The following is a 22,545-nucleotide window of genomic DNA, read 5'->3' on the forward strand; positions in this document are numbered from 1 at the left end:
CAGTATTCCACTGTAGGTTGAATCAACTTCCTGTAAAAGTGCAGAAAATTCTCGCTTGTGAAGGGGTCGAGAAGTTATAAAATTCACAATTTTTGTTACAACTGACATTAAATTATTCAATTCTGAGAATCATGATTTGGCACACAACATCTCCTGATGGATAATGCAATGAAAAGGTACAAGTGGATCTCTAATAGCTTCCATAAACAATTTCAGGAATCCCACATTTTTCCCCCACCATATTTGGTGCCCCATCTGTCATGACTGACAGAATTTTAGAGATATCAATGTTTAGGTCACTGAATGTTTTTATAACAACCTTACATATTTCGTTTCCTGATGTACTTATTGGCACTGATTCTAACTTTATCAACTCTCCTCTCATTGTGAGACCATCAGAATATCTAGCAATAATGGCCAACCGAGCATTTGATGTGACATCAGTAGTTTCATCAAGAGAAATAAAAAAATATTTACAACTATTTGTCTTTTTTTGTTGTTGTACATTTTTGTTAAGATCTATTATTCTGTCTTTAATAGTATTTCTACTGAGTGGTAACTCAGAAATTCTTTTAATAATATCATCTTTATTTTTCATATCGTGAAATAAAGCTGGTGCACATCTTAGAAATGTTTCCTTAATAAATTCTCCGTCACTGAGGGCTTTTCCATGCTGTGCTATGGAGTGAGCAATACAGTAACTTGCTGATGTTAAATTTGTAGAGCATCTTACAAATTTAATGATGGAATTTGATTGACTTTTATAGAGATGTAGCTGCCTAGAAATGTATTCCTTCCTTTCATCGATACTTTTTTTTAAGAGCTGACAATGATTAGTTTCAAAATGTCTCTTTACATTCCACATTCTGCTTACTACTGTTTCATTACACAGTATGCACAATGACCTGTTGTTACTGTCGACAATCCCGTACATCTCGGTCCATATGTCTTGAAAGGGTCGGCTACTACTACTTCCACTTCCTTTATCATTCAATCTTGCTTTTTTATTTTTTGATTCTCCATCACAAGGCTGCAAAGATAAATAAATATAAATCGCAGCGTTTTTTATAAAAGGTTGATAGGTTTCTTACCTATTAACTTTTTGCAGTGTTGTTGCTCTGACTCCTGGTGCAAAACAATTCAAAGATAGTATGTGTAACAAATATATGGTGCTGTAATCAATTATCCGACATGCAGAATGTCTCATCGAGCACTGTATATCTTTTTCTTCTAACCCTCCCACTCCTGTCTCCTAACGAACATGGCGATCAAGTGCGTCCCTTTGCCGAATGCACCCGAACGCACGGGAAGCTTACCGAGGCATATGTTGACAATAATGAGGCTGTTTCCAGAATTGGGCATTTTGTCACTCGAGTAAAAATAAAATGTCATGAGTAAAGATTAATCTCTTTCTTAACCTTTTTATATTAATGTCAATATTGAAACAATGTATCTTGGATGTTTTCACTATGTATCTTTGCTACGCAACGCCGATGTACATGTTTACATCCGGTTTTAGAATTGCATTATTGATCATGAGTAGCTTGAGTAATAATATTACTCGAGTGATGCCCAACTCTGGCGGTTGTGAGAGACAAATATTTGAATTATGCAATTTTTTGTCTCTGCTGATGCGAGTCACCCAAAATGAGTTCATAGATTCACCATCACTGCACTAGAGGCCCGATGCACGAAATTCATGCAAGAGTAGGCCTTCCTTCCCCTGGCTGCCAGCACCAGCTTCCCTCTGGCACTCGGGACCCAGGCTTCCCTCCCAGCCTTGGCTTTGTCTGGAAGGACATCCAGTCTAATTAGCATATTATGCTTTTATTTTATATATATATACCAGCTGACTTGATTTGCATTTTTCTTTCCCTTAAAATATAATAATTAACCCTGGTCAGTGGTGCTCACTTGGTTGGGTGTCATCCTTTGCACCAGGGGTTGCCAGTTCAATTCCCTGTCAGGGCACATGCCCAAGTTGCAGGCTCAATCCCTGGTAGGGTGTGTGTAGGAGGCAGCCAATCAATGTTTCTCTCTCTCTCCCTTCCTCTTTCTCTAATAAATCAGTAAAAGTTATTATTTTTTAAAGATATTTAATTTTTTTAAAATTTTTATTGTTTAAAGTATTATATATAGTATTACATATGTCTCCTTTTTTCCCCTTGACCTCTCCCTAGCCATCTCCACCCCCCAGCACATGCCCTCACCCCCCCTAGTGTCTGTGTCCATTGGTTATGCTTATATGCATGCATACAAGTCCTTTGGTTGATCTCTTAGGCCCCACCCCACCTGCCTTCCCTCTGAAGTTTGACTATTCAATGCTTCTCTGTCTCTAGATCTATTTTTGTTCATCACATTGAGTTATTAATTATATCCCACAAATGAGTGAGATGATGGGATATTTGTCTTTCTCCAACTGGCGTCTTTCACTTAGCACGATGCTCTCCATGTCCATCCATGCTCTTGCAAATGGTAAGAGTTTTTTCTTTTTCACAGTATCGTAGTATTCCATCGTGTAGATGTACCACAGTTTTTTAATCCACTCATCTACTGTTGAGCACTTAGGCTGTTTCCAAATCTTAGCTATTGTATATTGTGCTGCTATGAACATAGAGGTTCATATGTCCTTTCTGATTGGTGTTTCTGATTTCTTGGGATATATTCCTAGAAGTGGGATTACTGGGTCAAATGGGAGTTCCATTTTTAATTTTTTGAGGAAACTACATACTGTTTTTCACAGTGGCGGCACCAGTCTGCATTTCCACCAGCAGTGCACAAGGGTTCCTTTTTCTCCACATCCTTGCCAGTACTTGTCGTTTGTCGATTTGTTGATGATAGCCATTCTGACAGGTGTGAGATGGTATCTCATTGTCATTTTGATTTGCATCTCTTGGATGATTAGTGACTTTGAGCATGTTTTCATGTTTTTTTGGCCTTTTGTTTTTTTTTGTTTTTTTTTTTTTTGTTTGTTTTTTTTTTTGTTTGTTTTTTAATAATCTATTTATTTATTTATTTATTTATTTTTTTTTTTATTTTCCTCTTAAAGTATTACAAAGGGTATTACATAAGTATCCTTTTTCCCCCCCCCGCCCCTGACAAACCACTACCCTCCCTTACCCCCCAGTGTCTTATGTCCATTAGTTATGCTTATATGCATGCATACAAGTCCTTTGGTTGATCTCTTACTCCCCTCCCTCCTGCCCCCCAACTCTCTCTGGCCTTCCCACTGCAGTTTGACAATCAGTTTGAGGCAGCTCTGCCTCTGTATCTATTATTGTTCAAAAGTTTGTAATGGTCTTTATTATCCATGAATGAGTGAGATCATGTGGTATTTTTCCTTCATTGACTGGCTTGTTTCACTTAGCATAATGCTCTCCAGTTCCATCCATGATGTTGCAAATGGTAGGAGTTCCTTCTTTTTAACAGCAGCATAGTATTCCATCGTGTAGATGTACCACAGTTTTCTAATCCATTCATCTACTGATGGGCACTTAGGCTGTTTCCAGATCTTAGCTATGGTGAATTGTGCTGCTATGAACATCTGGGTGCATATATCCTTTCTGATAGGTGTTTCTGGTTTCTTGGGATATATTCCTAGTAGTGGGATCACAGGGTCAAATGGGAGTTCCATTTCCAATTTTTTGAGGAACCTCCATACTGCCTTCCATAGTGGCTGCACCAGTCTGCATTCCCACCAGCAGTGCACAAGTGTTCCTTTTTCTCCACATCCTCTCCAGCACTTGTCGTTTGTTGATTTGTTGATGATGGCCATTCTGACAGGTGTGAGATGGTACCTCATTGTTGTTTTGATTTGCATCTCTCGGATGATTAGTGACTTTGAGCATGTTTTCATATGTCTCTTGGCTTTCTGAATGTCCTCTTTTGAAAGGTGTCTATTTAGATCCTTTGCCCATTTTTTGATTGGATTGTTTATCTTCTTTTTGTTAAGTTGTATGAGTTCCCTATAAATTTTGGAGATTAAGCCCTTATCCGATATGACGTTGGCAAATATGTTTTCCCACGAGGTGGGTTTTCTTGTTGTTTTGTTGATGGTTTCTTTTGCTGTGCAGAAGCTTTTTATTTTGATGTAGTCCCATTTGTTCAGTTTCTCTTTAGTTTCAACTGCCCTAGGAGCTGTATCAGTGAAGAAATTGTTTTGGCATATGTCTGAGATTTTGTTGCCTTTGTATTCTTCTAGAATTTTTATGGTTTCCTGTCGTACATTTAAGTCCTTTATCCATTTTGAGTTTATTCTTGTGTATGGTGTAAGTTGGTGGTCTAGTTTCATTTTCTTGCATATGTCTGTCCAATTTTCCCAACACCATTTATTGAAGAGACTATCTTGGCTCCATTGTATGTTCATGCCTCCTTTGTCAAAAATTAATTGAGCATATTGGTTCGGGCTAATTTCTGGACTCTCTATTCTATTCCACTGATCTATATGTCTGTTCTTGTGCCAGTACCAGGCAGTTTTGAGAACAGTGGCTTTGTAATACAGCTTGATATCTGGCATTGAGATCCCACCTACTTTGTTCTTTCTCAGGATCGTTGCAGCTATTCGGGGTCTTTTTTTATTCCAGATGAATTTTTGGAGAGTTCGTTCTAGATCTTTGAAGAAGGCCATTGGTATTTTAATGGGAAGTGCGTTGAATGTATAGATTGCTTTGGGTAGTATGGACATTTTAATGATGTTGATTCTACCAATCCAAGAACATGGTATGTTCTTCCATCTGTTTATGTCTTCCTCTATCTCTTTTTTCAACGTCCTGTAGTTTTCTGAGTAGAGGTCTTTAACCTCTTTAGTTAAGTTTATTCCTAGGTATCTTAATTTTTTTGGTGCGATGGTAAATGGGATTGTTTTTCTGATCTCCCTTTCTGAAAGTTCACTGTTGGTGTATAGAAATGCCTCAGATTTCTTGGGGTTAATTTTGTATCCTGCTACATTGCCAAATTCATGTATTAAGACTAGTAGCTTTTTGATGGAGTCTCTAGGGTTTTGTATGTATAATATCATGTCATCTGCAAATAAGGACAGTTTTACTTCCTCTTTTCCAATTTGGATGCCTTTTATTCCTTCTTCTTGCCTAATTGCAATGGCTAATACTTCCAGTACTATGTTGAACAGGAGTGGTGAGAGTGGGCATCCCTGTCTTGTTCCTGTTCTTAGGGGAAATGGTGTTAGTTTTTGTCCATTGAGTATGATGTTGGCAGTGGGCCTGTCATATATGGCTTTTATTATGTTGAGGTATGATCCTTCTATTCCCACCTTTCTGAGAGTTTTTATCAAAAATGGGTGTTGGATTTTGTCGAATGCTTTTTCTGCATCAATTGATATGACCATGTGGTTTTTTTCTTTCAATTTGTTTATGTGATGTATCACATTTATTGATTTACGGATGTTGTACCATCCTTGCATCTCTGGGATGAATCCTACTTGGTCATGGTGTATGATCCTTCTGATGTACTGCTGGATCCGATTTGCTAAGATTTTGTTGAGGATTTTGGCATCTATGTTCATGAGGGATATTGGCCTGTAATTCTCTTTCATTGTGATGTCTTTACCTGGTTTTGGTATTAGGGTGATGCTGGCTTCATAGAATGAGCTTGGAAGCGTTCCTTCCTCTTGAATTTTTTGTAGTAGTCTGAGGAGGGTAGGTTTTAGTTCTTCCTTGAATGTTTGGTAGAACTCCCCTGTGAAGCCGTCTGGCCCTGGGCTTTTGTTTGCTGGAAGCTTTCTGATGACTGCTTCAATTTCTTCCATAGTTATTGGCCTATTGAGGTTTTTAGATTCTTCCTGATTGAGTTTTGGAATGTTGTATTTTTCTAGGAATTTGTCCATTTCCTCCAGGTTGTCCAGTTTGTTGGAGTAGAGTTGCTCGTAGTATTGTTTAACAATCATTTGTATTTCTGTGGGGTCTGTTGTTATTTCGCCTCTATCATTTCTGATTTGGTTTATTTGGGACCTCTCTCTTTGCTTCTTGGTGAGCCTGGCTAGGGGTTTGTCAATCTTGTTTATCCTTTCAAAGAACCAGCTCTTGGTTTCATTGATTTTCTGTATTGTTTTTTTGGTCTCTATGTCATTGATTTCTGCTCTAATCTTTATTATCTCCTTCCTTCTGCTCACTCTGGGGTTTTCTTGTTGCTCTCTTTCTAATTCTTTGAGTTGTAGAGTTAGATGATTGACTACCATTTTTTCTTGTTTTTTGAGATAGGCCTGTAGAGCTATAAACTTCCCTCTCAGGACTGCTTTCATTGTGTCCCAGAGGTTTTGGATTGTTGTGTTTTCATTGTCATTAGTGTCCAGGATGTTTTTAATTTCTTCTTTGATGTCATCGGTAACCCAATCAATATTTAATAACATGCTATTCAGCTTCCAAGTGTTTGAGTATTTTGGGTTGTTTTTATTGTAGTTTATTTCTAACATTATGCCATCGTGGTCTGTGAAGAAGCTTTTTATGATTTCAATCTTCTTGAATTTGTGGAGACTTTGCTTGTGACCCAATATGTGGTCTATTTTTGAATATGTCCCATGAGCACCTGAGAGGAATGTATATTCCGCAGCTGTGGGGTGAAGTGTTCTGAAGATGTCAATTAAGTCCATCTGATCTAGTGAGTCATTTAGGATTGCTGTTTCTTTGCTGAGTTTTTGTCTAGCGGATTTATCCAGTGATGTCAGTGGTGTATTAAAGTCCCCTACTATGATTGTATTGTTGTCGATCTCTCCCCTGATATCTTCCAGAAGTTTTCTTATGTATGTGGGTGCTCCTGCATTGGGTGCATATATGTTTACCAGGGTTATATCTTCTTGTTGTATTGATCCCTTTAGTATTATGAAGTGGCCTTCCTTATCTCTGGTTATGGCCTTCACTTTGAGATGTACTTTGTCAGATATAAGTATTGCTACCCCAGCTTTCTTTTCCTTTCCATTTGCGTGAAAGATATTTTTCCATCCCTTCACTTTCAGTCTGTGTGAGTCCCTTCTAATGAGGTGGGTCTCTTGTAGACAGCAGATGTATGGGTCATGTTTTTTTATCCATTCAGCCACTCGATGTCTTTTGGTTGGAGCATTTAGTCCATTTACATTTAAAGTTATTATTGAAAGGTATTTGTTTGTAGCCATTTCTTTTTGTGTGTGTGTGTGTGGCTGTTTTCTTTCTGAGCTTGATATTTCTTCTTTTTACACCAGTCCCTTTAGCATTTCTTGCATGGCTGGCTTGGTGGTGATAAACTCCCTTAGCCCTTTTTTGTCTGTGAAGCTTCTTATTTCCCCTTCAATTTTGAATGATAGCCTTGCTGGATAGAGTATTCTTGGATTCAGTCCTTTGCTTTGCATCACTTTGTAGATTTCCGTCCATTCTTTTCTGGCCTGATGTGTTTCTGTTGAGAAATCATTTGATAATCTAATGGGAGATCCCTTGTATGTTACTTTCCGTCTCTCTCTTGCAGCCTGTAAGATTCTCTCTTTATCCTGAACATTTGCCATGGTAATTATGATGTGTCTTGGTGTGGGTCTTTTCGGGTTCACCTTGTTTGGGACTCTCTGGGCTTGTGTGACTTTTTTCTTCCCCACCTCAGGGAAGTTTTCTGATATTATTTCTTCGAATAGGTTTTCTAATCCATGTTCATCTTTCTGTTGTTCTGGCACCCCTATTATTCGTATGTTGTTTCGTTTCATGTTGTCCCAAAGCTCCCTTAGGCTCTCCTCCTGTCTTTTAATTTTTTTCTCCATTTGCCGTACAGTTTGAGTGTGTTTTGCTTCCTTGTCTTCTAATTCACTAATTCGGTCCTCCGCTTCTCCCAGTCTACTGTTGATACTTTCAATGGAGTTTTTTATTGAAGCTATGTCACTCTTCATTTCTTCTTGGGACTTACTTAAGTTGTTGATTTTTTCATCTGTTTCTTCTAGCTTCTTGCATAAGTAGTTGAGTTTTTCATCTGTTTCTTCTTGCTTCTTGAACATGTGGTGCATGTACTCTAGGAACCTTATTCTGAATTCTTTTTCCGTCATGTTGCATATCTCTGTCTCACTTAGCTGCTTTTCTGGCGAGTCCTCCTTTTCTTTCCTTTGGGGGTTTCTTTGCCTACCCATGTTTGATCTCGCTGACATATGTAGATGTTGAGGTGTTCAGTGGCTGCTCCCTGGGTGGCAGGGGCTCCTTGGGTTGTGGTTGCTGCTCAGACGGTTGCGGTAGCAGCTGCTTTCCAGTTGGCAGCAGCTCCTCTGGTGGGTGTTGTTCACAGCTGTGTTGGCTCTTCTGGCTGGTGGGGGGAGGCTTCACGTACAGTTGCTGTTCCACAGACAGAGGGTGTGGTGATCAGGAGGCTGTGGTGATCAGGAGGCTGCGGTGATCAGGGGGCTGCTGTTGCTTGGATCTGCTGCGTTGATTTAAAGGCACAAAATACAACAGAGCAAGGCACAACGTACCAGGCACTGAACACAAGTATATTCACAATATTAATAACTCCAAATAAAGGTGACCACCCGAATTAAGAGAATTAGGGGATAAGGGAGAAAGAAGAGAAGAAGATAAAAGAGAGAACAGAAAAGAAAAATAAGAAAAAAACAAACAAAAAAGGAGTGCAAAAATAGAATTGGGAAAAAAGAGGGGGGAAAAAAGAGAGCGAAAAAAGAGAATGAAGTAGAAGTGGGGAAGAGACTCCCCGTATGAGGAGCAAACTCCAATAGAACTGCCACTAATCTCAACAAATTCCAGCAACAGATCCCTGGAGATGAATGCAAACTACAAACCACCAATAATATCCAGAGGGGTAAGGGAAAACAGAAGCACAAAAATAGCTGGGGTGGGGTGGGGGAGGGAAGGGAAAAACCAGCAGAAAAAAAAAAAGAAAAAGAAAAAGAAAAAGAAAAACAACCTCACAACCAGTCCTAAAAAAGAAGAAAAAACACAAAACAAACAAACAAATTAAAAAAAAAAAAAAAAAAAAAAAAAAAAAAAAAAAGCCCAATATATTCAACAATCAAGAAAACAATAGAAAGATAAGAGAGAAAAAAAAATGGTTGGAAAGTGAAGAAGGATAAAGAATAGGTGTATAAGGATTTAGAGCAGTAGATTGGAAATAGGATATATAAGTAGGGTGGAATTAGACAGGGGGTAAAAAGAGGGAATTGGGAAAGTCTGGAGCAGGAATAGGGTAAGAGAAACAGGACACCAAAAGGGGAAAAGTAAGGAAGAGGGTTTTAGCAAAGAGGTGGAATTGAGATAGGGAAAATTAATGCTAAAGGAACGATGAAAATAGAATGGAGAACACTAATCCCAAAAGAAAATAAAGAGAAAATAAAATGGCACTTTAAAAAATGGTAAAATGGTAGGAGTAATAATACTGGTTAAAAATAAAAATGTGGTAATTGAAAGGGTAAAATCAGGTGATGGAAAAAGAAGAAAAAGAGAAAAAAAAAAATTGGTTTCTTAGTAAAAAGGTGAAAAAATTAAAAAGAAAAAGAAAAAGAAAAAATTTGCAGTAGTGATGGTCTTTCGGTTCTTCTACTCTTCAGCCTGGTTCGCCTTGGTCCTGCCAGGTATTTAGGAGAGTGTTGCCTGCATTACACTGTTCCTCCGTGTTGTAAATCACAGTCCTGATTTTAAAGCAGACCGTATTTGTGATCCAGTCTGCCTTAATTTGTATTCCCCTAAGAGTCAGTTTGTGGCTCAACCTCTGGGTGGCAGTGTTTTTGGGTTGGCCTCTGAGGCTATACAGCTTCTCTATCCTTTTTTAATCCTTACCCTGCTCTGTGTTGTTGGTGGGACTGAAAATCCCTCTATAGGCCAGACCCTGGTAACTCCCAGGGACTAATCAGCTTGTTTTAGTCCTTTATCTCATACAGGGTGGAATCTGGGTGTGGCTGTGCTCCTTGCCTGGGGGGCTGGGGGGAGGAATTCCACCCTCTGGAGGAATGGCTGCCCCAGTCCTGGGCCCAGGGGGGTCTCAGCACTCAATTCGCTGCCACCTCCTCCGGCTCCCCCTCTTTCCTCAGCCTCTCCCCAGATTCCCCTCGTCTGCACCTTCACCCTCTCTTCAGCACAGGTGAGTGTCTGTATCCGAACTGTCCTATGAGCAGGGTTCAGTGAAAACAAAGAAACAGACAAACGCCGGCCGGCCGCGGAAACGCTCCTCTTACCGGTCTGGGAAACGCTCCTCTTACCAGCACTGCATGGTCTGGGAAACGCTCCTCTCTTATGGGCACTGCACGGTCTGATCAGTTCCTCAGGATGCCCCCTTTAGTCTCAGTTCTCCGCAATCACAAAATCCAAATCTCAAATCTCCTGGCGCCAGCAAACCCGCGGAACTCCTTACCCCGGTCAGGGTCTGTGTCTGTCCCAAGAGACGCGGCTGTCTGCCATGCGGTCTCCCTCCGACCCTCTGGGCTCAGGTCTGGCAAACTTTCCTGCCCAGATCCCTGGTTTTTAACCTTTCCAGGGGAGGTCTGCCCTTCCAGGCTGCAAGCCGTCTCACCAGCTGAGTAAATTTGCCAATTCGGGGTGGGTGTTATTAGTTTCAGCTGCTTACTCCGTTTGCTCCGGGACAAGACCTGGGACGCGTCTGCCTATATCGCCGCCATCTTGCTTCCCTAATCTTTTTTGGCCTTTTGTATGTCCACTTTCAAAAAGTGTCTATTTAAGTCCTTTGCCCAATTTTGATTGGATTGTTTATCTTCCTTTTGTTAAGATGTATGAGTTCCCTATAAATTTTGGAGATTAGGCCCTTAACAGAGATAACATTGGCAAATATGTTCTCCCATGCAGTGGGCTTTCTTGTTGTTTTGTTGATGGTTTCTTCTGCTGTGAAGAAGCTTTTTATTTTGATGTAGTCCCATTTGTTTATTTTCTCCTCAGTTTCCATTGCCCTAGGAGCTGTATCAGTAAAGATATTGCTTTGACATATGTCTGATATTTTTCTGCCTATGGATTCATCTAAGATTTTTATGGTTTCCCACCTTACATTTCAGTCCTCTTCTCCATTTTGAGTTTATTTTTGTGTATGGTGTAAGTTGGTGGTCTAGTTTCATTTTTTTTTTTCATGTATCTGTCCAATTTTCTCAACACCATTTATTGAAGAGACTGTATGCTTTTGCCTCCTTTGTCAAATATTAATTGAGCATAATGGCTTGGGTCGATTTCTGGGTTCTCTATTCTATTCCATTGATCTATATGTCTGTTCTTGTGCCAGTACCAGGCAGTTTTGAGAATATTGGCTTTGTAATAGAGCTTGATATCTGGTATTGTGATCCCTCTACCTTTGTTCTTCTTTCTCAGGATTGCTGCAGCTATTCGGGGTCTTTTTTTATCCCATATGAATTTTTGGAGATTTTGTTCTAGGTCTGTGAAATATGCCATTTTAATGGGGATTGCATTGAATGTGTAGATAGCTTTGGGTAGTATGGACATTTAATGATGTTGATACTGCCAATCCATGAACACGCTATAGTCTTCCATTTGTTTATGTCTTCCTCTATCTCTTTTTTTAATGTCCTGTAGTTTTCCAAGTACAGGTCTTTTACCACTTTATTTAAATTTATTCCTAGGTATCTTAATTTTTGTTGTTGTTGTTGTTGTTGTTGCAATGGTGAATGGGATTTATTTTTCTTTTTGTGAGTTCATTATTGGTGTATAAAAAAGCCATAGATTTCTGGGTGTAAATTTCGTATCCTGCTACATTGCCGAATTCATTTATTAAATCTAGTAGTTCTTTGATGGAGTCTTTAGGATTTTCTATGTACAATATCATGTCATCTGAGAATAATGAGAGTTTTACTTCATTTCCAATGTGGCTGCCTTTTATTTCTTCTTGTCTGATCACTATGGCTAGCACTTCCAGTACCATATCGAACAGGAGTGGTGAGAATGGGCATCCCTGTCTTGTTCCTATTCTTAGGGGAAATGGTTTTAGGTTTTGCCCATCTACACTAATAAAAGAGAAACATGGTAATTGGCGTATGACCGCTACCCTTTTCATTGGCTAATCAGTGAGTATATGCAAATTAACTGTCAGCCAAGATGGCGGCCGGCAGCCAGGCAGCTGGAAGCGAACATGAGGCTCGCTTGCTTCAGTGACTACAGACTCCAACGTTCCCCGCCTCACTTTCCGGCCTCTCAGTTGCAACTCTAAGCAACTATCTACTATGTTGCAAATAAGAAAATAAACAAAAGCCCAGAAACCGGCTTTCATTCAGCCGGGCTTTAGCAACATTGTATCGATGTTTTCAGCGGCGAGGCCTCAGAGCTAAAGCTGACCCAGAATTAAAAAAAAAAAAAAAAAAAAGAAAACAAGGAGCGGTTGGAAGCTTCAGTCACTCGCTTCTGGAAAACAGCCCTCAGCCCCTCACCCAGACTGGCCAGGCACCCCAGTGGGGACCCCCACCCTGATCCAGGACACCCTTCAGGGCAAACCAGCCAGCCCCCACCCGTGCACCAGGCCTCTATCCTATATAGTAAAAGGGTAATATGCCTCCCGGCACTGGGATCAGTGGAGCAGCGAGGCTCCCGGCACTGGGATCAGTGGAGCAGCGAGGCTCCCGGCACTGGGATCGGCGTGACAGGGGGCAGCGCCCAAAACCCCTGATCGCCCTGTGGCTCTGTGTGTGACAGGGGGCGGGGCCACAACCTCCCTATCTGCCCTGCTCTGTGCCTGATGGGGGGGAGCTCCCCAATCCCCTGATTGCCCTGCGGCTCTGTGTTTGACAGGGTGCAGCGCACCAACCCCCCCCCCCCCCCCCCACGGGCCCTGCTCTGTGTGTGACAGGGTAGAGCCATAACCTCTCCATCGGCCCTGCCCTGAGTGTGACAGTGGCGGCGCCCCAACCCCCTGATCGGCCCTGCTCTGTGGGTGATAGAGGGCGGCGCCCCAACCCCCCTCCACGGGCCTTGCTGTGTGTGTGACAGGGTAGAGCCATAACCTCCCCATTGGCCCTGCCCTGAGTGTGACAGGGTGCAGCGCCCCAACCCCCTGATCCGCCCTGCTCTGTGTGTGACAGGGGGCGGTGCCCCAACTCCCCTATCGGCACTACTCTGTGAGTGACAGCGGGGAGCTCCTCAACCCCCTGATCAGCCCTGCTCTGTGCGTGACAGGGTACAGAGCCCCAACCCCCTGATGGGCCCTGCTCTGTGAGTGACAGGGGACAGCACCCCAACCCCCTGATGGGCCCTACTCTGTGCGTGACAGGGGGTGGCGCCGCAACCTCTCCATCGACCCTGCCTTGAGTGTGACAGGGGGCGGTGCCCCAACCCCCCAATTGGCCCTACCCTGAGCGTGACTGAGGGTGGCATTGCAACCTCCCAATCTGCCCTGCTCTGTGCATGATGGGGCGGTGCCCCAACTCCCCAATCGGCCCTGCTCTGAGCCTGACCAGGGGCTGCACTTAGGAATTGGGCCTGCCCTCTGCCACCCGGGAGCAGGCCTAAGCCAGCAGGTCGTTATCTCCCGAGGGGTCCCAAACTTCGAGAGGGCACAGGCTGGGCTGGGGGACCTCCCCCTCCCCCCCACCCCGAGTGCACAAATTTTTGTGCACCGGGCCTCTAGTTGAGTATAATGTTAGCTGTAGTTTGTCATATAAGGCTTTTATTATGTTGAGGTATGATCCCTCTATTCCCACTTTGCTGAGAGTTTTTATCAAGAAAGAGTGTTGGATTTTGTCAAGTATTTTTTCTGCATCAATTGATATGATTATGTGATTTTTATCTGCCCATTTGTTTATTTGATATATCGCGTTTATTGATTTGTGGATTTTGTATCATCCTTGCATCCCTGGAATAAATCCCACTTGGTCATGGTATAGTATGATCTTCCTAATGTAATGCTGGATCTGATTTGCTAAGATTTTGTTGAAGATTTTAGCATCTATGTTCATCAGGGATATTAGCCTGTAATTCTTTCCTTGTAGTGTCTTTATCTGGTTTTGGGATTAGGGTAATGCTGGCTTCATAGAAAGAGCTAGGAAGTGTGCCTTCCTCTTGAATTTTTTGGAATAGTCTGAGGAGGATAGATTTTAGTTCTTCTTTGAATGTTTGGTAAAACTTTCCTGTGAAGCCTTCTGACCCAGGACTTTTGTTTGCTGGAAGTTTTTTGATGACGGCTTCAATTTCCTCCATTGTTATTGGCCTATTTAGATTTTTTTTAATTCTTCCTAATTGAGTTTTGGAAGGTCACATTTTTCTAGGAATATGTGCATTTCTTCTAGGTTGACCAGTTTGTTGGAATAGAGGTGTTCGTGGTATTTTTTTATAATCCTTTGTATTTCTATGGGGTCTGTTGTTATTTCACTTCTTTCATTTCTGATTTTGTTTATTTGGGTTCTCTCTCTCTGCTTCTTGGTGAGCCAGGCTAGAGGTTCATCAATCTTGTTTATCCTTTCAAAGAACCAGCTCTTGGCTTTGTTGTTGTTGGTTTTTTTGTGGGTTTTTTTTGTTTTGTTTTGTTTGTTGTTGTTTTGTCTCCAAGTCTGTAATCTTTTCTTCTGCACCAGATATATGTCAGCAGTTTCAGAAAGTGGGAGTAAAAAAGCTAAAGTGTCTGTCACCAGGAAGACCAGAAGTGTGTAGGGTCAAAGTGACACAGAGACAAGAAAATCTAGTGGTCAGGATTAGGAGAGGATTAGGAGAGGGCCTGAATTCAGACTGATGGAAGCTAAGCTGCCAAGAACTAGAAAGATTGAGAAAGATCAGTGAAATAAGTGTGTGGAGAAATCATTATGATATGTCCATTTGGTGAGCAATTTAAGATTATTAAAATATGCAATATATCTATTTCACAGCTATAATGTATATATTCTTTGAATAAATAATATGTGTAATATATATATACATATAAAATTTTATACATATTTTTTCCTTAACCCAATACTTTCACTTCTAGGACTGTAACACAAATCTCAAAAAAAAATTGCATGAATATATGTCCAAGTTTTTCATTGAAAAGATTGGAAACTACTTAAGTACCTATCCACAGAAGAACTCTACTTTATACCAATGTACTCTATATGTTCTCTTTTTTTTTTTTTTTTACAATGAACAAGTGTTAGTTTTATAGGCAAGATTATCCACAGACTATGCAGGGGCAGGAACCTGGTTATCCACAGAAACGGAAGGATCTGGGCCAAGGACAGGTCTGGAGTGGCACCTCTAAGGAGTCCATGCCTCTGAGACATCCTCCCATCCCCACAGGAAAGGCTCCTATGCATGTGTTGGAGGTGTGAGGCAGTTCATCTGCAGGTGTAAATAGATAAGTGATCTACCTGGTGGCCAGGTGGAGCATGCCAGTGGGAAGAACGCACATCTTGATCTTCTGTCTCTATGAAAACCTCCCAAAGAAGGCAAATTGCCCCATGGTGGAGAAAAGACAAGACAAGCTTAGGATGCTTTGCTGGTCTAAAATCTCTTCCCAATAGTAGTTATAAGTCATTGCATGCAGCTCACAGCCAGAACTGACTTTTTATTTGCTTTTTTTGGCTACCAGAGTTGTTCCCGTGGGAAGGAGGTATAAGCCAATTTCATAATCTTTACTTATCTGATCAATCTCCAGAGAAATAGCAATGGACTTCCATAGCCGTTGGATTTATTAAAACCAACAACGGCTTGATAGGAAAGTTTGCTCTTTTCTAAAAAGCAAATAAAATAAGAAGAAAAAGGTGTTATAAAAAAATGCAGGGAAGGAAAGAACTGGCATTACATAAAAATCCTACAAGTGAAAGAAATAAAACTTCCCAATAGGCATGATTTGGCTGTTATGTGATCATAGCTATCTGACTTGCACTTAAAATCATTGTGAATATCCCTTCGATAGTAACACAAGCTTTCAATGTGTCTTTTTAAAAATTTGCTTCAAGTTCGGACCCCTCCTCCAGTCATGCTGTGCTCCAAAAAGGTACACCTCAGGGCACTGGTCCCTGACGAGGCCCGGCGTCTTCTATATTGGCCGAGAAGATGGGTACATCGATATCTGGGACCTTCTGGAGAAAACCCATGAACCAGCCCAGTCACAGAACATCTGTATAACGATGATCACCTGCATCAAACCCTGGGCCTTTACTGGTATGTCCTTTCTGAGCAAACACGCTGTCATTTTGTTTATTTTGTGTAACTCGGGAAAACATTGGCATCATCCGGGAGGCCTCCAGTGTCCTGTCTCAGGTTTTTGTTTCCTTCCCTCCCTTCCCTTCCTTCTCCCTCCGTCCCCCTTTCCTTTCCATCGTGCCCCTTCTCTCTGGCACTATCTTGGATACCACCTGAGCTTCTCCCACTTGATTTCTCCATCAACAGTTATTTCTGAGACACATTTAGTGTCCAAGCAGAGGGCGATTTTGAACCACACAACACAAAGCATCCTTCTCATCTTCTAATAATTTATTTCCTTTATCCTGATTTCTCTGTTGCAACCCAGCGCTACTTTCTATATAAATCCAATATATTTGCCTCTTTGAAAAGTTTTCCTTTGTTTCCAAAGTTGTTGAAGGCATAGAATGGTCTTTCTATCCCTTTCTCTCTCAGAAATATACCTTGAGAAATTCATCCTTCAGAATTTTTTTTAAAATATATTTTATTGATTTTTTTTTTTTTTTTACAGAGAGGAAGGGAGAGAGATAGAGAGTCAGAAACATCGATGAGAGAGAAACATCGATCAGCTGCCTCCTGCACATCTCCTACTGGGGATGTGCCCGCAACCCAGGCACATGCCCTTGACCGGAATCGAACCTGGGACCTTTCAGTCTGCAGGCCGACGCTCTATCCACTGAGCCAAACCGGTTTCAGCAATCCTTCAGAATTTCTAGGGTGTCACACAGTCTGGCTACTGCTTAGGAATATGTCACCAAAGTGTGTTTTCCTATCTTTGCTCTAAAACATAACATACCTGCAGGGATTATAAGTAGAGGATTTGGCAATGTGAACCGTTTTCTGAAAATGAGAAGAAAAAAACAACAACCCATGATGAGATGGAAAGTTAAAATGCTCAAACACATTTGTGTTTCACATCCATTTTAAATGCTCACAGGAAACAATCTGGTGTGCATTCTGGCTCCTGGTTCTGGCTGTGCCTTTTAAATTCACCTGCACGCTGGTATCCTTCAGTCCTTACTGTGTCTTTGCGGATACTGCCCTCAGGATTTTCCCCTGGAAGTCTTTCCATGTGTTTTCCCTGCTTCCTTGCCACAACTGCCCAGTGGCCCCGCCACAGAGAGAGTCAACCTCGGCAAGGAGCCACACCCTTTACACCAGTGGTTGTCTACCTTCCTAATGCCACGACCCTTTAATACAGTCCCTCATGTTGTGGTGACCCCCAACCATAAAATTATTTTCTTTGCTACTTCATAACTGTAATTTTGCTACTGTTATGAATCATAATGTAAATATCTGATATGCAGGATGTATTTTCATTGTTACAAACTGAACATAATTAAAGCATAGTGATTAATCACAAACACAATATGTAATTATATATGTGTTTTCCGATGGTCTTAGGCGACCCCTGTGAAAGGGTCGTTCGAGCCCCAAAGGGGTCGCGACCCACAGGTTGAGAACCGCTGCTTTTCACAGAGGCCAAGAAAAGGAGATCCGCGGTGGGCGGGGTGGCTGACCGAGGCTCAGGGTCTCAGCTTTCATCCCATCAACTGGAAAGCAGGACATACATGTTAATATGGCCCCCAGTCACGAAGGTCTGATGCAGATGCCAAGGTCCCTGTAACTCCCGCAGGTCCTCTGGGACACCACAGAACAAGCCACGGTTCATGTGTAAACGCTAAGACAGCTTTCTGTTGGCTGACTTGTTTTCCCCCCTGTTTATTTTTAATCTTTCAGCGAAGCAGCAGTTCATAGCCGTAGGCGATTACTATGGGACACTGCATATATTAGAGATCCCTTGGACGTTGAGTCACCCTTCCACCAATGAGGTCAGTAACTTCGGGCTTTGAGGATTTATGTGACGGAGTATCACTGTGGCATGTCTTAAAAGTGTGTTCAGAAATGACAGCATTTTCACGCTGTAAGAGAGCAGTGAAAAACAAGGGGATGCATTTCTGCTTCATGAGTTAAAGAGTTTGAAGCTAGAAAAATAAACAAAAATAGAATGAGAGGGAGGCCAAAGTCAATAGAACCCAGGTTCAGGGGAGAATCACTTTGAGGGTGCATAATCAGAAGCTGTTGTTTGGGGTTGTAACCGAAGCACGGGACCCTTCTTTCAGGGACGCCCGTCCCGGAGGGAACATTGACGTTTGCATGCCTCTTCCCACTGCCCACCACCCCGTCCCCTCCCCCAAGCTGGTGTCCTGCAAGCAGCGTGTCTGAAGTGGCAATATTCTGCCCGCCCCCGCCCCCCCGCCTCCGTCCCCACCACCCAAGGGCTGCAGGCAATGTTAATAAGGAGGTTGTGAAAAGATCAATAAGTAGAAATATGTAAGTATATATACACCGAACGTTAGATATATAGACTGCAATCTGTTGCAAGTCCCAACAACATCGGCCTCATTAATGTCAGGCAAAAAGCTTTTCCTCCCCTGGTCACCTGGTCTATTTTCCTGTTTCTATTCTTATGCCTACATGTCAAACCCTCCAGGGGCCCAGGAACTCTGCTCCCAGGCCCTTTAGGATCTGCATTGATACCCTCATCTGGGTTTTCCAGGTTCTGTTGATGATATGAAACTTTCCTCGGTGTTAGAAGTGAGAAGGAAGGAAGAAGGAAAAAAGAAATCCTCGAATTTTCCTTCTACAAAATTGTAAACAATTTTTGCTGCTCTCTCCTTCCAACCTCACTCCCTTCCTGGAATACTGTAATTCGCAGGGTCCTAAAACTTAGCACAGTAGCCCCCAAATGGAGCTAGCTTCCCTGGAAGTGGGCCTGTGGGCAGTGTCCCAAAGTAGGGAATATGCCTGGTGAGTTATAGGCAGCAGGAACTCTTCCAGGGCCTTGTAAAAAACACAGTGGGAGCGGGGTGTCCATGGGGGCTCCTCACTTGAAGGCCTGTGTTTCTAACAGGCATCAAGTATAAACCATTACTTTGAAAGAGAAGTCAAGCACCTGGAATATATGGAGCAACGCAAGAAAATTCGTGAACAAGAAAGGAAGGAAATGGCGCTGGAGAGGGAGAAGAAAAAAGTTGTAAGTTAAATTTCAGAAGCAAAAGTTGATTTCTCTCTAACCCCAGTGGAAATATGTGTGTTTGGCTTATTCCACAATTTGAATAGGAAAACTATGCCTTTTCACATTCTTCTCTCGTTCTCATGAGAGTCAAGAGGAAATTTCTCCAGTTTCCTAGCTTACCATGAGTAAGCAACTACTGTTGGACACCTCGTAAGATTCTACCTAATGGAAGTTTCTGAAATGGTCTGTAACATCCAAGTCTTTTAGATACAATGGTGTCTAAATACCATTTATACATACAATGATTGACACCAGCAGGGCTGTTGTCGTTTTTTTAATTTGATAATCTAAGGGAAAAGAGGTCAGTGCCCCTGACTAAATAGTCAAGTATTGCATGTTTTAAAAATTACTGTAGCATACCAGTTGAAAATCACTGGATCAACATGATCACTTATTGATAGATATTAATTCGTGTAATAAAAGCAGAGGGCCCCATTTCAAAAATTGTTTAGTGGTGACAAGATATAAAAGAATACCGATTAACTAACTTCTCATTATTTTCCCCAGCCAAAAATAATGCTCTTGTTTTTATGCGTGTGTGTGTGTGTGTGTGTGTGTGTGCATTCACAAATATTGGTTGAAATTTTGTTGTGGGACATAAGCTGCCACCCTTTCCCTATGCCAGATATGATCTCCAATTATTATGAGGGTTTAAATACCATAGCAGCAGCCCCCTAATTATCCACATCAGTAGAATTGTGGATAATACAAAAATAATTTGCCTGTGAAATACTTTTAAAGCACCTGAATGTTATAATAATCTTAGTATCATGCATTTGAGTTTCCAACACGTTTCCAACTCCTTCTTGTGACTTTATTTCCATCTGACATCGTGCCCTTTTTTAAGTAGAGCTACCACTTCTCAGATGTTCTCTGGACTGGACTGTGGCTAAGTGAATGAATTTTAAAGGGCTCCTCTGTTACATTTAGAAGGTGCAAAGGTCGCCAAGGATAAACAACTAATGTTCATCAGAAATACCTTTTCATAAGCAACAGCTGATAAAAGGGAAAATGGACACAAACTGTAACAACCTCAGAGGATTGCAGTGAGGATTGAATGGGTTAAAATGTGTACAGCACTTAGCCAGTAACTGGCACACAGGAAGTGCTAGTATTATTTCAGAGGGCAGAAGACCGTCACACTTCCGTCCTGCGAGGCTGGTCTTCCTGAGCGCCCCCAGGTGCCAGAGATCCGGCTGTGCACTGCAGCCCATGGGTCCAGAGGAAATCATGCACCCACCTGCTTGTAAACATCGAGTCTGGATACAGTTCATTTCTTGACTGTAACATGAATGTTACTAAAGTGTCTGAAGTGGCAATATTCTGTAACAGTAGTTACAGCCTCAAGCAGCACATGAAATGGGAAATTTCCTAACTGGAATTTCAGCTGGAGACCCAAAGCTGGGGCAAGTAGCAGTTCCCATGTGATCCAGAAGCCATGCCATCTGCATGGGGCTTAGAAGGGAATTCTGCCATCTCGTGTCACCCACACTCCAGACGAAGTAAGGGAAGGAGCCTGAAAGAGGGCATGTTCTTTGGAGAGAGGTGGCAGAGAGCTACACATTCCCCCCTTCCCACCTCTGCGACACTGGGCTCGGTGAGAGATGGGCTGCTGGCCAGGACGGACGATGCCTCTGACACCTGGCAGGAGGCTTGCTGAGCCAGAGAAACCCAAGGGCCAGGAATTACCAGGCGACCAGAGCGGCATAGGCAGGGAGAGTTTGGGGAACCCAGAGACGAGGGCCTAGACTCCTGAGGCTGGATGGTCTATGGGCAAGAGATTGACATAAACAGCTCTGAGAAGGGTGGAGAGAGGGCCCAAGGGCAATGAACTCCTATTGGTGGCAGAGTGAGGGTGCCGAGGAGACCCTTGGGAAGAAGCTGGGCTCAAAAGTGCCCAAGGACCTTCTAACCCGGAAGAGGCAACATCTGCAGAAAGAGGCTGAAGGGGCAAGAGATGCCCTCCCCTCGCCCCAGCCCCGGTCCTCCCACAGACCCCTCCGGAGCAGCCAGGCTGGCTATTCAAAAGCGGGCCCTTCTCCTCCTCTGGTATTTCTAGCTGTCAGTGTCTTACAGGAATGACTTGCTTTTCTCCTCCCTAGAAACCGCATCAGAAAGGAAAAGATCAGCTGGAGGCTGATTTGAAGATGGACTACGAGAGCTACTTGGAACTGGAAAAGACCGTCCTCTTCAACCTGGGCCTCACTAAGGTCACGGACACGCTGTCATTCGTGGAGATGCTGTAGGAGCCTTCCTGGGGGTGTCTGGGGCCTTCGGGAGAGAGTCTGCCTTTCCTTCCTGTTCATTGCTTTTATGTAAGGTGGACTGTTAGACTAAACATTCAATAGGGTCACTTACGAATAGCAGGCTTTTGTTTCATTGCTAGTAAAACTTTTCAATTATAACAATTAGTAAGATCTGCTTTGATCATTTCTAGTTTTAATATGTACCGAAGCTTTGTACCAAGCATGAGACTTATGGATAAGGGAACTTTGATTTTCCTATAGAAATACGCAACTTCAGAGATCCTCTCACCCCAGGTCCTCAATAGCCATTCATGGCCCCAACCCCAGAGAGAAGTGGAAATTAAACTTTGCTCCTAATTATCAGGTTTCTTTTGGTCGCCTCCCCAAAAAGAGCTCCCTTTGGGCCCCTGCACAGATTGTAGGGCCATGTGCTGAACAAAATATTAGTGAGTCAAATCCAGAAACATATGCATAAAGAAAGGATGACGTGTGAAGATCATGCTGGCTTTATCCAGGAAATATAAAGTTAATTTAACAGTAGAAAATAAATTGATGATTGATTAAAGGAGAGAAAGTATGATACCAAAGAGATGCAGGAACACATTTGATAAAATTTGATATCCATTCCTGATAAAACAACAATAGATTCTTAGCAACTACAAAAGGAAGGGAAGAAGCTGGGCTTCCCTTAACTTGATGCAGGGAATGTAAAAAAAAAAAAGTCCTACAACATATGTAACTATGGCTCAGTGGTTGAACGTCAACCTATGAACCAGGAAGTCACAGTTCAATTCCCGGTCAGGGCACATGCCTGAGTTGCAGGCTCGATCCCCAGTAGGGGGTGTGCAGGAGGAAGCCAATCAATGAGACTCTCTCATCATTGATGTTTCTTTTTTTAAAATATATTTTATTGATTTTTTACAGAGAGGAAGGGAGAGGGATAAAGAGTTAGAAGCATCAATGAGAGAGAAACATTGATTATCTGCCTCCTGCACATCTCCTACAGGGGATGTGCCCACAACCAACGTATATGCCCTTGACCAGAATTGAACCTGGGACCTTTCAGTCTGCTCTATCCACTAAGCCAAACTGGCTAGGGCTCATCATTGATGTTTCTATCTCTCTCTCCTTCTCCCTTCCTCTCTGAAATCAA

The 22,545-nt window shown here is 42.3% G+C and overlaps 1 protein-coding gene across 1 annotated transcript in view; it reads left to right on the forward strand.

The window, feature by feature from the left end:
- DNAI3 (dynein axonemal intermediate chain 3) overlaps positions 1–22,545 on the forward strand; it is a 99,501-nt gene extending 76,956 nt beyond the window's left edge. Inside the window, exons 20-23 of the mRNA XM_070405493.1 lie at positions 15,842–16,046; positions 17,808–17,899; positions 18,982–19,104; positions 21,249–22,545. Coding sequence (XP_070261594.1) covers positions 15,842–16,046; positions 17,808–17,899; positions 18,982–19,104; positions 21,249–21,392 — 564 coding nt within the window. The 3' untranslated portion in view covers positions 21,393–22,545. The remainder of the gene's footprint in view (positions 1–15,841; positions 16,047–17,807; positions 17,900–18,981; positions 19,105–21,248) is intronic.

The sequence above is a fragment of the Myotis yumanensis genome, unplaced genomic scaffold, assembly GCF_028538775.1.
Source record: "Myotis yumanensis isolate MYYU_CA2020_CCGP unplaced genomic scaffold, mMyoYum1.0.hap1 SCAF_2, whole genome shotgun sequence".
NCBI lineage: Eukaryota > Metazoa > Chordata > Mammalia > Chiroptera > Vespertilionidae > Myotis > Myotis yumanensis.